Here is a 14,767-nt window from a genome sequence, read left to right on the forward strand (position 1 = left end):
TGCCAATTGTAGCGTGCATACGTTCCTGGAAGCCCGGAGTGGACCAACAAATCCGTAATGCAAGTCACCTGATCAAGCTAAGCATTTTTTTGCCCATACTGATCAGACTTGAATCACCTGCATGCCTATTGATACTATGATCCAAGTGCTTATTCAACGCCTTCGGGAATGTTGCATATCTGAGGCTCTGTTTAGTTTCCAAAAATTTTCCTACAGTATTCATCATATCGAATTTTCGAACACATGCATGAAGCATTAAATATAGCTGAAAAAAAACTAATAACACAGTTTAACTATAAACGATGAGATGAATCTTTTAAACTTAATTAGTCCATGATTAGATATTAGTTGACAAATAACAACAAAAGTGCTACAGTTCCTAAATCAAAAAATTTCACAAACTAAACAGGGCGTGAGTTTCGATGAGAATTCGAGATCACGCATGATTCACGGGACTGTTGGTAAGATCGAATAATGCACAGTTCCACTGCTCCACTATTGCGTTGCTTGGGTTATTATCGTCGCTGCCGGTATCGTCAGCGGGCCGGGACTGGCCCAGGGCTACGAGCCTATCGGACAAAGCCCACCCGGCGAGACACTGCAGTGTAGGATCGAGGGCCAGGCGGCCAGCTAGGGGCCAGGGCGACGGCGATGTCCATGTCGCACGGATTCGTGGACGTCAGCGCTCATCAGAGGGGGTGCTGCTCAGTTGGACCGTCGGAATTGCACCGCAAGGGCACGTACGCTTTCGACGTGGCGCAGGGAAGGGGCCTGGATTATGAAATGATTCACCTTTTGAGATCCATAAGCCCGTAGTCTGTTATACGGCACACCCAGTTTGTCAAACTTACGTTTTCCTGTTCACCAGTGTGGAGGTAACCATTGAGAAGGGCAGATACGAGCTGAATGTGCCAATGGTTATTGGAGAAAGCACATACAACAAATAGTACGTGACTAGCTTGTGGGCAAGGTTCACATCTGATACAGCATCGCAAACAAATGATCCTTTACAACTAGACTAGAGTAGGATATTGCAAGAGGCCATGCCAGCCATTTGCAATCCGATGCTATATGAGGAAGTTTGTTCCGACTCCCATCTCGCAGGTCTTCAGCCTTCCACTGGAAACTCGAGTGCCTTCACCTTGGAGCTTTGACATAGCTGTCAGCACACAGTTCGGCCATAGCACATTGAGGAAATATATAGGTTCTTCACCCATTTTTCCTGTTTTTTTTTTCCCAATGTTAGATTGCCCGAGAGAAATAAGACTGTAGAAAATTGGATCGCTAAATGGATGAATCATGGATGCAAATATATATACCTTTACATGGTTGCTGGGGAAGGCGGATGTCCGAAGAGTTTCTTGCGTCTCATCCATTGGTTTCCTCTTCGGTATGCTCAAGATAAAAGCAGCTTGGTCGGGGGTAGCTGCAGTTGATGTTATTCTGTAACCAGTCTCCCATCGATGATGGATCCCTTCACTAGGATACAGAAAGTCCAACTCCACAACCTATGTTTGACGACAGATTCAGTTTTTGTAGGGAGCCATACTCTCACAAATTGGTATTTTACATGCAAGGCTAAAAGTGGAAGAGAAGTTTGCAGTCATCTGAATTATAGATCAATTTTACGAGTTGAAGACACTATCAACCCTTGCTACGGGGAGAAGTAACTCTTCTGACTTTCTGAGTGATGAGAAAGCGGGATTCACTATGGATAGGTTTCTGCCAGAATTCAGAACCCAAATTTGAAAGCCTTGGCATGTAGGGCCACCACTGATGAATTGCAGGCAGCTTAAAGTATAGAATGCACAGAAATTATAGTTAACAAATACTCCCTCCGTTCCAAATTACAAGTCATTCCAAGAATATTGGAGAGTCAAACCATCTCAAAGTTTGACCAAAATTATAGAGAGAAACATAACGATTTATGACATCAAATAGGTACACTATAAAAATATAGCTAACAAAGAATCTAATGATACTTAATTGGTATCATAAATGTTATTATCTTGTTATATAATTTTGGTCAAACTATAAAAACTTTGACTCTCCAAGATTCTTGGAATGACTTATAATTTGGAACGGAGGGAGTATTAGCACTTTAATGCCGAGTTTCAACCCAGAGGAAAGCATTCAGATTATGTGGTTCGAGAAGGTTCTTTAATAACTCGGACAAGTTTGTCATAAGGGGCCAAAAAAAATTGCCGGCAAAAGATTCATCAAAATTAATTTCCCCAAAGGAAAAAAAACAGATGAGAGGAATTGATGCTTAGTCAACACCAAACGTAGTCAAAGATGGAAGTTATAGCGCACATGAAACTACCTGACACGAGGAGCTACAAAATTCATCAAAAAACAAGATAATCATTCTATATGATGTATTGCAAAATAAACTAGTAAATACAGCTTGTATTAGAATAAAAGGTAAAAATTCAGGTAGATAGGTAACCTGAGTAGCATAGCCCGAATTCCTGGACATGACCACTCCCCAACGATTCCCAGCAGTAGCCATGGATGTTACATGAAAGCCTTCTTTCCATTTTTTATTAATCCACTTATAAGGAAATGATTCACTGACTTTGTATGACTGCTGTGTGTAAGGAGTTCCTGTAGTGATGAGGCATACCATGTCAGAAAAGTATCGTGGAAGAAAATACACCAACAGTTCACAAGGAACACAAAGTACACAGACATCCTGTCAGCGCTCAGAAAAAGAAAAAAGTTTTTTTCTCGAACACGCAGGAGATCTGCATATCAATATGTTAAGAAGAAGGGTGAAGAGCACCCAGTCACCAGCACACAATTTTTTTATGGGAGAACATGTAGAAACCACAACACACTATAACACTCTATTACCCTTACACTATATGGCAGAACCTTGACCAAGACTTCTAACCTAACCAGCTGGCAGCAAGGCGAGTATGTGAGCAATTCCTCGAGCCCCAGCAATATCTCACAAGTGCAGCTCCTCCCTGATGGCGGAAAGAATTCCATTCAGGTTAGCAGAAAAAGAAAACTGCGCATGCCATCAGCTTATCACTAGCATATCAGAACTTTAACCAAAAGTAAACTAACATTAGCAAGTACTAGCAGGTTATTTATCAGAATCATGGCCAATGGCAACTAATACTAGCAAGAACCGATAGATAATAAATAATATGGTGGCATGATGTGTTTCCCACAATGCTGTGGCAACATCAACATCAATTCTGACGCAACCGTAGGCTAACACCATATATGGCCTAGAAATGTGGAGTCCATGTAGAGGTTTTAGGGTACCTCAAAACTGCATATTTGGAAGCCTAGGGCTAAACATCATAGCAAAACAGGAAAGATTATCTGATTATTTGCATTCCACACAATAAAATGAGAATGACCAAATTACTCCCTCCTTTCATTTTTAGTAAGTGTATCAGGATAAGCTTCATTAATATTTATTAGAGTATATTTGTTAGTTATAGATATACGTATCGTAGACTGCCATATGTATCCCGGGGAGCCTTGCCCCCCAAGTCTTGTACTCTCATATATACCGGCCGAGGCCTCAATGCAATACACCACACAACATTATAAGCATCTATTCCTCCTACATGGTATCACGAGATTAGGGTTACAAGATCCTGACCTAAACCTTCCGCTGCCTCTCGTCGCGCCCCTGCCTCCTGCGCCGCCGGCCGTTGGCCGCCGCCGCTCCACGGATCCAGGCGGCTGGCTGGGGGATCCGCCTGTGGCAGCCCTCCACCACCGCCGGTCCGAGCTCGCCGCTCGATCCGGTGGGATCCGCGGCTCCGCACCCTCCCATCCACGCCGCCGCCGGATTGCTCCCTCGCCCCTCTGTTTTTTTTTCTCACTTGTGCTCTGCTACGGGCTGCGGGCAGAGAGGACAGAGAGATAAGGGTGAGGGCGCCCCTTCCTGCTACAGGAACCCCATAGGTACTACCAGAGAAGCTGCTGCACTGTTTTTCTTTTGCTCGATCACTGATCGAGATTGCGTCGCCCACCGCCCGTTGACCTCGCGCCTCTACTTCGACGTCGGCGTCGACTTCACCGGCCTCTTCTTCCTCTCCGACCCTGCGGCATGGCGAGATGGCCGGCACCCTAGGGGGCGCTCATTTGCTCCGTCGCCTACATCGCCGCCTCGTCCGCACGTCGACCTTCGCCGGCTCGTCGTCGCCTTCACCGATCGTGACGCCTTCACCGACTTCGCCCACCGTCGTCTCACCTCACGCTACTCGGTCTGATCAGCCGATGTGCGTGATCCATCCGGCTCCCGTGACGTCCGTATATCTATAACTACCAAATATACTCTAATACTCCCCCGCAGTCACAGCGGGAGCACCACAAACGGTGAGACTGGAGAAGAAGCCGAAAGCAGTAGCCAACAGACTAACAATATTGACCAACAATTAGCCAAATTATATACATTCTTAGTGTAGAAATTTTCATATTTTAGATACAGAAATTAATGATACATTGTAAGATAATTTGGCAGTCAAAGTACAACCTAAAGATTTTCTCAAAATCTAATACGCCTACTAAAAATGAATGCAAGTAGCCATGGCTTCAAAATCTCTATGGCATTCAGTATAACGCTTAGTACAACAAAACAAAAATAGACATATCATAGTTGGACAGGAAACACCAATGACTATCTTAGAAAATAATAGAGGGGTGTCATGTCCCCGATCCTCTTTACCTACAAGACCATGCTTATATAGGGAAGACTTAGCTACCAAATCTTTGGGATGTAATTCCAAGTTTCAATCACATCCTAAAAATTTCACAACACCACCCCTCATCTAAACATCCCCTAAATGATTGCAAGTTGCAACTGATGACTCATTGTTGTATCACTGAGTCAAGTATGCAAGGCACATAACTTTGGTGCACAATAGATTATGCCCAACTCTTGTTTCACTGTAACTGCTCATTTTCCACAGAAGAAAGCGGACCTAATTAGAGTAGCATTCAGTAAAGAAAAGATAATCAACAAACCTTTGGACATTACAACCAAGGAACTTCCATTGGTTGCTCCAGCTATTGCTGTTATGTGATAATTCTTCTCCCACTGTTCCGTAATCCACTCCTGCAAACATACACAAGCTGGAATCAGGAGATGGAGGGAGGGAGGGAGGGATATTCGAGAAAAAAAAGGGAGGGAGGGACAGAGTGAAAGAAAGAGATCATAGTGCACCTTGTTCAGAAACACTTGTGAGAGCTCATAAACTTGAGAACAAAACCCAGTCCCAGCATCCATGATGAGAGCCCAGAAATTTGCTGAAGAAGCCACAGAACTGATATACAAGCCATCTTGATTACCTTTTTCTATATGCTGGTGCAGCCTTGCATCAGCTACATTATAATGATATCTAAAGACAAAAGAAGTATTTAATAATAATATTTAATTGAAAAGCAGTAAAATATAAACAGTGTTATCCTAAACGGTAAACAGTCGGTCACCTACCGTTTGGCCCATTATTCGGGCAAAACGGCCGTTTAAACGGTCAAAACAATCGATTAAACGGAAACGGTGTATCACTGTGTAGCGTTTAAACGGTGTGTAAATGGGCTAAACGTCCATTTAGGCGAACAGTGAATATGAATCAACAGATTAGTAACTGGAGGACTTCATATTTCAATCTAAGAGCAAGAGAGAATGCATACACAGAGAAATAGGAACTGCACAAGCTTAGATTGTGCATCAGTTGAACTAGCATGTACTGCTTTAATTTTAAATTGTACAGCAATGCAGATTGCTGCTTTTGTAAGGACAATGTGCGCAATTAAGGTCATGCAAGATGTATGACAGTTCAAAGGGGGAGTTCACACTAGTGCTATCTCAAACATGACCATAAAGATATTCTGATTAATTCAGCTAGAATTATCCAATGCTTAAGAATGTAGTCTCGTGAATCCAATCATATGCTTGATATCATCTAAAAAAGTTCTTGGTATCATGAATGGAAACCCTAAAATCGCTAAGTTCCTGCTCTAGTTTCCCCGTGTTTATGTTACATCATTGGTACTAAGTGTCTATTCAAATCCATCACATTATGATAAAGAAACAAACAAACGATCATCCAGAGTCGTACAGTGACACCATGTGCTTTGAGTATTAGAAGCACTTAGTCCAGGACATACCATCTTAAAGGGCAAAGGAAATATGACAACACAGTCTATATAAGATAATGTGTTTGGATGCACAAACATAAAAATAAGAATGGGTAGCACTTGCATATTTAAGTGCAATTACCTCTGCTTCATTGGCCGCCTAGCATTATAAACTGAAATCCATTGAGTTGCTGGGCTCCCCAATCTAACTTTCTTCTTAGGTTGTTCATCGCCCTCAAGATTTGCAGGTGTTCTTCCACGTTTCTGTCCAACCTATAGTTTGCACACAGATCCATGATCAAAACTAATACAAGCAAAATAAACAAGGGTTTAAGTTATGGCCACAGCACTGCAGACCTTTAGAGCTCCATCAATTCTGATAGGCCTTGAAGCAGGCCCTTCTATCAAACCATCAAAAAGAGAAATAAGCTTTGGGTAATTTGGCTCTTCATCAAATTTCATATTGGTGACCATCTCAAGAAAATGTTTGAAAGGAGCTGGACAGAAGCAACACAGTATCTCCGGAGAAGTAGCCATTTTCTTCTTACAGACAAGAAAACTCTTGTTATCTCCCTGCATATTAAGCCATTAGCAAAAATAGGTTCAAAGTCAGAACAGAAGATTTTGACACTGCTGAGCATGCCGAAGGCTACCTGGTAGCCTTGCCAAGGCAATCTTCCTCTTATCAAAAAAATAAGGGTGTATGCCAGTGACTCCAGATCATCCCTCCTACTACCATTACGACCTAAATGGGCATGGACACTAGCATATCTAATTGTTCCCCTGGAAAATGTAACGAGGAGATAGTTATATTAGTAGGTGACATAATTTAATACAGAGAAGCTAGTACAGTAACATGCATACAAGATCTAGCTAACCTAAAGATATCTGGCCTCTGATCATATTGAACATGTTTACCAGATGCTACTTCTTTCCACCTGGATGCTGCATAATTTAACATTAACATAACAGTGTGGAAAAGGTCAGTGGGGGTGGGGCATAAAACACATGTGATTATGTTAAGTAGCCAATGCCAACTAGTGAAGGTCATAGCGTCTCAAGAATGTGAGACAACTATCTTCACATAGATATGAAATTATTTTGAACAAGAGGGTACCTAAACCGAGATCAATCAGGAAAAGCTTCTTTTCATCAGGTGACCCAGGTTGACCAAGCAAAAAGTTCTCTGGTTTCACATCGCCATGCACAAAGCTGACAATGATAGGAGACCATGTGACTGTTAGCAGCAAAAGCATTGTAAAATTCATGCATCTTAGGATGATTATCAAGTTCATTTAGGTTACCCTTTTGAGTGAAGTTTCTCAAGAATTGATATGGCCTCAACAGCAATACAAGCAACCATATGAGGAGACATCCTGTTAGAGATGTTGATATCAGCAGAGAGTAAGAAAGCATATGAACAAGGTAAGAAGATTGACAAGATACTTACGCCTGTCCTACAGAATTCCAAACATCCCAGAGGCTAGAACCAAGCATATCCATTACCTGAAATTTTAGAATCCTGGTTAAATAAAATTTCCAATAAAGTTTGGATACATTCTGCAGTTAATAACTAACTTTAAACTCACGAGAATGTAGTAGTCTCCCTGGCGACCCTTGTAGTGGACTGATGGAATGCCATAACAACCGTTGAGAGTTCTAGTAAGACAAGATAACGGATCATTGGACATAGAGGATAATGTTAAATTTAGGAGGATTATGTTGGTTCTTACTGATAAACCTGCCACTCATATGGGGGGGCGTAGTTGCATCCCTTGCTACTTCGATGCTCAAATTTCAGTGCAACCTACAGTATATTCACCCAGATATTTGAAATTTTGAATAATGGTGTACTAAATAGAACTTCAGTGTTCAACTGAGAGGTAAAAGAAGGAACCTCATATGCATCAGGACCCATACGAGAAGATCCACCAGATACTCTTTTTCCAACATAGACCTGGCCAAAACCACCTTTGCCTAACTTTCTATCAGTTAAATATTCTGGGGAATTACCTACTTGAACCTGCAACAATCATATAGGTGCTTAATTCATAGCAGTAGAACTCTACAGCATAAAATGGCCTTACAGGTAAGTAACAATATGGACCGTTAAAGAAATGACAAACTGAGGTAACAATAGAAAATTAGAAACCGATTTCTGCAATAAAGACTTTATTTTGCCAAGTGAATGTGTCTTTAGTGCCCATTTCTAAGAATGTAAATGGAGTGAACTGAATGTGCCAGTCAAGTCTTCACAATTTTGTGCCAAATGGGGAATACAATCTCTCTGCTATAGGTAGCCACTGAAAGACTAAAACCTACTGTATTCCCTAAGGGACTGCACATGAAAGAGTAGTTGAACAGTGGCGTAACGAATTATTTCAGTAATGCCAAGGAGCTCATGGCAAAATTGTGAAGAGTAGTTGAACAGTGGCTATGTTGTTGTTGTAATGCCAAGGAGCTCATGGCGCAATGGCAAAGGCCACTGGTCGGGAGGCTCCCGCCCAGGGTTCGAACCCTAGGTGCGGCACCTTAAACTTCAGGGGTCTCCCTCGGGATATCTCTTTCAAAAAAAATATTTCAGTAATCACTGAAGTACAACAAAATGACTAATTCAGGAACATATATGTATATGATTTCCATTTCTTCCAGTTTGTTGTGATAGTTCTTTCTATCATTACTTCCTGACCAAATACCAATAGTATTGTGATGGTACAATCCAACCATTGAGAACTTGATTTCTCTACTGAATGCTATCAGTTTGAGTATGTAGACAAAATAATAAAATGCAAGCAAAAGTTCCTAGATTCCTCTCATGCAAATAAAAATGCAACCTCTCAAGCACACCACCAAAGCCAACAATTTTGCTCCTCTTCAGCACTGAGATGGATCATCATAGTGGTAAGTTCTGGCTTTGGTTTTGTTATTTGTGTTTATATGAAATAAATGTGTATTGTGACCAACATATAGCCATGGATACCTAAGGCTGCATGCTACATTCTACATGAAGGTTATCAAGTACAGCACAAAAGAAGCATGTTGGCAGTGAGTGTAACTGATACAGCAGGAGGGCACATGTGAAATTCAATAAAATAATGCAATCTCAATATGATGCTAATAATCGAACCAACAAAACAACTAGACCAAATAACAGAAGCAAAGGCTTTGTAAAGGGATATAAGGAGTAAGGACAACACTTAATTGATCAATTTACCAAATGATACATCATGTAAAGAAACACATCAGGAAAAGAGAAGTCATACCCTCTCAGGCACTGGGGTTGCCGTGGCGTCATCCTCAGCCACTGCAAATTTGTCCCCACTATCGCCATCCATTCTTAAGCTGGGACCCCGGTCAGCTGCCTTGCTCAAACAAAGGTCCTCCTGGGCTCTGACGATAACTGCCTCACCAGCAACAGCTTCAGGAGGTTCTTGCAAGGCAGATCAGTCTGCAAATCGATAACCTTGAACCTCTTTCCCCTATGTTTTGAAGCCGTCCTGCCTCTTCCCTTGGCAGCTACCTTGTTAACTCTACCAGCTGCAGCACCTCCAAACCTTCTAAGCCTCCCTCGTGGAGTTGGCACTGCCGGACTCCCGACGGGGTCTGCTGCCTTGACGTTGTCAACCTTGTTTGATTTCAGACCTCTCCGAGCACCACTTCGCAACTCTGGCATTATCCCTCCATGAAACTCAGGTTGGCGTTACATCCTTCAGCGCTCCTTCACACGTCCACTTGCAAAAATACCCAACATAGAAGAATAAATTCACCGATCAAAGGAAAACCATGAGCGAAACCAAATCAGTAAACATCGAATTTCAGCTCAACTGCTCGAGACTTGTTCCTTCACGCCGTGGCAACCAAGCAATGACGAGTTCAGGTGGACAAAAGTGGCGGAGGAATCAAACTGGGGCCTTCATCGCAATTGCGAACCGCCTTAAAGACACGACCTGCTTTCCAATCACCAGGGTCCTTTAAGCGGAATCGAATGCCGCCGTCGGCACAAAAGGAAGAGGCGGTATCTCCATCACCCGATGCCTCCCAGGGGGACTCCACCAGGAAAATTCCACCTCCTACCCCCAGATTACCACCAATCGGGAGCTCAATCACTTCTAGACTAATCAAAACCCGTCTCAGGGTGCCAATCCCACCCAAACCGCGCATTCCTCCTTAATCCGCATTGACGCACCGCGCGACAAGCATCTTATCACCAGAGCCGAAGCATTTCCCGGCCCGAATCCGCCTCCGGTGACCGAATCAGGCCGGCAAAACCCCATCGGATCGCGCCCACGTACCGCCGGACGCCCGACGAACGATCCGATCGTGCGGAAACCGGGACCCGCCGCCACGCGCGCGGATCAAAAAAAAAACGGAGAAACACTGGGGGCCGGGCGAAACGGAGAGCGCGCGGCGGTGGAGCAGCAGCGAAGAGAGACTTACATCGGCGGCATCTCCGCGGCGACGGCGATGGCGGCGCCGTGGCGCGGCGCCTCGGGAGCCGTGCAGCGGGGCGTGGCGACCGGGGGCAGGAACTGCGGAGCGGAGCGCTGGCTCTCTCTCTCCTCGCTGTCTCGCGTCTGTCGTGGTGGGAGCAGCGCCCGGTGTGAGTGCCGGAGCAACTCATGCAGGTGGAGGTGGCACGAGCCTGGGCGTGGGGCCGGGTGTCCTGGTGCCGCCGACAGGTGGGTCCTCCACGGCAGTTACGGAATTCTCTTTTATATTTTATTATAAATAAATTGACGGATTGGCGCTGGGCCGCTGCCCGTGGGCCATGTCTGGTGCCGCGCTTGACCAGATTGATTTTCCACGGTTCAGAGGCTCCATTTGGAACTCGGGAATTTTCCCTCCTGCTGGAGATAAGGCCGTGAAAATCCCTGTGTTTACATCAGAGAACAGAGATCAAGTTTTTTTTTAAAAAAAACAAAAATAGTTTAAAGTTCGTATAAACATCATACGCGTAGCTGCACCTGAAAATTCGTAGCTTCGTTTGGAAACCGGACGCTTGACAGTCATGCCATCATACTAAACCATGCATTGCACGTGGTCGTGTCATGTTTTGCTAGTTTTACTTCTGGTTGTTCGAAAGCGGTGGCGTGTTTTACTGCCCAGCGTTAACCGGTCAACCAATCAGCCACGGTGCGTGTGCTGAATTCCTCGAGACCTTTTCTGATGGCGCGAGCAACCGGTTATCACACCAAGTCAAGCCAAGCCGTACCGGTTCTTCAACGAGTCTAAGCCACACGGTTCCGTGCACAACCATGGAATTGGAATCTGATCGAGCAGCTAGCTACATCCTTTGCATCGTCATGCAAAGTAATTAAAGCACAAGGCACACGTAATTATACATTCTTCTTAATTTATTTAAACCAATTTAACAACAACGGATGATGTGATTTTTATTGGAACAAGAAAGAAGCAAGCGCCACAACTCATTCTAGAATTATCTGAGGCAGCCAGCGAAACCCAGCCGTGAGGTCGTCGAGCACCTCAGCTCGCTCGCACTCGTGCCACTCCCGGCGGCGTGGCACGATCTGCAGCGCCCCCAGCTCCTGCTCGTCGTCCCTGACCTCCCCGTCGAGCAGGTGGACGCGCCTCAGCAGTGGAGATCTCTTCATGATCAGCCTGACAAAGCCGATCTGCCATCCCAGTCCTTCGAAGCCGGCCACGACGAGCTCCTTCAGGCGACGGTACCGATCCTGCTGCCCACCAGCGTCCAGACTATCGCAGAGATCACCTGCGCTTCTCTCTTCTGCGCTGTTGTCAATCTGCATACAATTGGGTTTTACAATTGTTTCCCAGCATCCATGCGCACATGTTTTCAGTAAAGTTAAGTGATCAGGAAACAACATACATGAACATGGAGTGACTCCAAGGCTGGTGTTGCATCGAGCAGTAGGAGAATCCATAGTGCATCCCAGTTCACTGGGACATTTGCGATGAACAGCTTCTTGAGCTGAGTGAACTCGCTGAGAACAACAAATGGTTCGATCCACATCTGCATACAGAAGCATGCGGCGGGTTTTATGTGGTTGTGGCAATGCAATGTTGATACACAATTAGTCTGTATAAGAGATGATTACTCACCTGGGGCCCTTTGAACTGCAAAACAAGGCAATCTAGTTGTGGGACCCTTTTGAAGAACTTGCTCGGTGGATATGTCCTCTTGGAACCAGACTCATCATCTAAGTCATTATCTTCAGTTTGTAAGTAGTCCAAGCTCACAAGCCTGAGCTGAGGCACCTCACCATAGAATAACTTGGTTGGGCGACCGCGGCAAACAAAAATTTCAAGACATGGTAGACACATCAGACGGATTTTCCCAAAGTTGCACCTGTCCACTTGCAGATTCTTTAATTTCGACGATGGGGCATAGATACTAAGATTAGCTTGGTAATATCTTGATTGTGTGATCGTGAAATCAGTTAGCTGCACGCAGTTTGCAAGAATATCACTGACCATTCCCATATATGAAGATTCACCCAACGAGAGTTTGGTGAGCCTCTTTACTGTCAGGCAGTTCCATGCACAAACAGGCTGGCAATTGGTCAGCGCAAGCCGCTCCAGCCGCAAATTCCAGGATGCATCTAGCTGCTTGAGGTCATAGCCCAGGCAATAGCCATCACTAACAAGCTCAAAATCCTCAACGCCCCACTTGACAATGGCTGTGGTGATCCACTCATCAATATTTTCATGCCAACGCCCTAGCATTTGGAGCCTCAGCTTCTGGACAGGCCGGCGTTGACGCACATTCTTTGAAGCCATAAGAAATGCATTCACCTGCTTGACATAGCGTCTCATGGCGCGGCGCTCATAGCGTTCTAGGATGGCGGTGAGTGGTCTGATCGTTGCCATCCAACGCTCATGACGAGCCTTGATGGCATAGATGTCGGTCAGCTTGTGCACATTCTTCTCTGTCTCATATGCAGCCTTAGCCTCCTTGTTAAGGCGTTTGAGGCGGTGATAGCGTGGTGGGAGAATGTCATCGACAGCAAGGTTATAGGATGTGGGCAAACGTCGAGGAAGATCACGCCATCTTTTCGAAAGGATGATGGTTGTTACTGTTGTCCGTGTGTCTAGCTTGTCAAGGATCATGAGTAGTATCTCTTCAGGTAAGCTGCTGATCCTGTCCTCATAACTGGTGCCTTTCTTGCCCGTACGAATCTACTTTCATTTGGTGAGAAACATGGAACTGTAGTCAGTGAATGCAGAAGACAGCAGCCACTACACCTAATTGAGCCACTTTATTTACAAAAAATTATCAACACCACAAATTAACACCTCAATCTTAAGATAAAGGAAATTGTTCCAGCCTCAGCATTGTGAGAGACACAAAGCAGTGCATTATTGCAAAAGCTGAGGTTCATGGCAAATCCCACATTACTTCCACCTAAAAATCATAAGCGATGGTATGAACTAGCTAATTACAAGACTAGTCCTCAATCGGCCAACTGTAACAACAAATCGAGGTACAAAACTAACAGTTCTGCAGCTAAAACTGAACATCTTTAATTTCAGTGTAGTCTGTTCACAACAACACTAGTATTGTATTCCAGAGTTTGGTGGGACGGCAATCCAAGATAAAAGAGAAACGCTGGCGGCTCTGCAGTGTGATTGACCCACGATTTTGAAAAAAAAAAACTGCTTGTAATTGATTCAATGGCTGTCTGATCCGATAAATCGTGAAAAAAACCCTACGAATAGATCGTGAAAAAGATCTAAAATTTGAAGAGCTGGAGAGTGACGGGGGCGTACCCGTTTGAAGATTGGGGAGGCGGTGGTGACGTTAGAGAGATCCGAGGCCTTCCGAAGCCGGCGATAGCGATTTGGACGCGTCTCTGAGGCCATCGATTTCGGAAGGCGGTGGTCGCCGGCCAGCCGGCCTGCGGGAAGGGGGACGATGGCCTGCGAGCTGCGGCACACCCCCGGCTTTACTTGCGCGACTTAGACCCTCGAGCTTGTCGTTTGGGTTTGGGGCTGGGCCCGGCCGCCTGGCCACGCTTATTATAGCCGCAGAGCTGGGCACCGACGCACCGTTTCGGCTTCCAGTGCGGCTCCGATATAAAATCGGTTCCATAAATTCCATCCAATCCAACTCTCCCACCGTTTTAGTTCCATCTTTTCTTTTTACTACTTCCTCCTATTAGGGTTTTCGCAATAGTAATAGCTAGTACTACCTATTTAGTCTGCTGATGTGGAAGTAAAAGAGAAAAGAAAAGACTACTTTATACTATTGAACCCACATGCTCCTCTCACATGTGTTTTGGACTACGTGAAATAGATCAGTTATTTGTTCGTCGCTAGTGACTACTCTCTCTCTAACTTTTTTGTTGCCACATCACATCTATCTAGCTAAATAGCTAACCATTGTGGATGCCCTTAGCTGAGTGTTGTAACAAGTTGCAAGCAATCTGAATGCTGAAGTAAAGAAGATAGCAGATGAGATAAGAAGCGGATTGTAAATTTACACTGGTTTTAATACAAGGACTAACAATCCTTGTGAGAGAGATAGATGGATCATATATTATCTTCGCAAAAAAAAGATGGATCATATATTAATGGTAGGTAACTATTGTATGAGTAGACTTAAAAATAGGCGCAAAGATCCAAACAGCCAGGAGCCAACTATATTATTAACCTTGCTCTAAGTCATTTCAACTTT

The 14,767-nt window shown here is 44.4% G+C and overlaps 1 protein-coding gene and 1 pseudogene across 3 annotated transcripts; both read right to left on the reverse strand.

Annotated features, from left to right (window-relative positions):
• Positions 1–896: 896 nt before the first annotated feature.
• On the reverse strand, positions 897–10,059 carry LOC120690255 (annotated as a pseudogene). The gene is made up of 16 exons (XR_005681672.1): positions 9,375–10,059; positions 8,009–8,134; positions 7,845–7,918; positions 7,701–7,770; positions 7,562–7,617; positions 7,416–7,487; positions 7,229–7,323; positions 6,990–7,056; positions 6,765–6,894; positions 6,469–6,684; positions 6,254–6,384; positions 5,195–5,369; positions 4,996–5,086; positions 2,450–2,607; positions 1,320–1,508; positions 897–1,222 (listed from the first exon to the last, which is right to left on the reverse strand). The product of XR_005681672.1 is annotated as a casein kinase 1-like protein HD16 (transcript).
• Positions 10,060–11,409: 1,350 nt separating this feature from the next.
• LOC120691174 lies at positions 11,410–14,088 on the reverse strand. 2 transcript variants are annotated; one of them, XM_039974180.1, is made up of 4 exons: positions 13,861–14,064; positions 12,193–13,272; positions 11,960–12,103; positions 11,410–11,873 (listed from the first exon to the last, which is right to left on the reverse strand). In XM_039974180.1, the coding sequence occupies exons 2-4, from the start codon at positions 13,198–13,200 to the stop codon at positions 11,538–11,540; spliced, it is 1,488 nt and encodes a 495-aa protein (XP_039830114.1). In that variant the 5' UTR covers positions 13,201–13,272; positions 13,861–14,064; the 3' UTR covers positions 11,410–11,537. The 2 variants fall into 2 exon arrangements, with proteins under 2 accessions (XP_039830114.1, XP_039830113.1); XM_039974179.1 differs by having other exon boundaries at positions 11,441–11,873; positions 12,193–13,269; positions 13,861–14,088.
• Positions 14,089–14,767: the final 679 nt, after the last annotated feature.

The sequence above is a fragment of the Panicum virgatum genome, chromosome 9N (assembly GCF_016808335.1).
Source record: "Panicum virgatum strain AP13 chromosome 9N, P.virgatum_v5, whole genome shotgun sequence".
NCBI lineage: Eukaryota > Viridiplantae > Streptophyta > Magnoliopsida > Poales > Poaceae > Panicum > Panicum virgatum.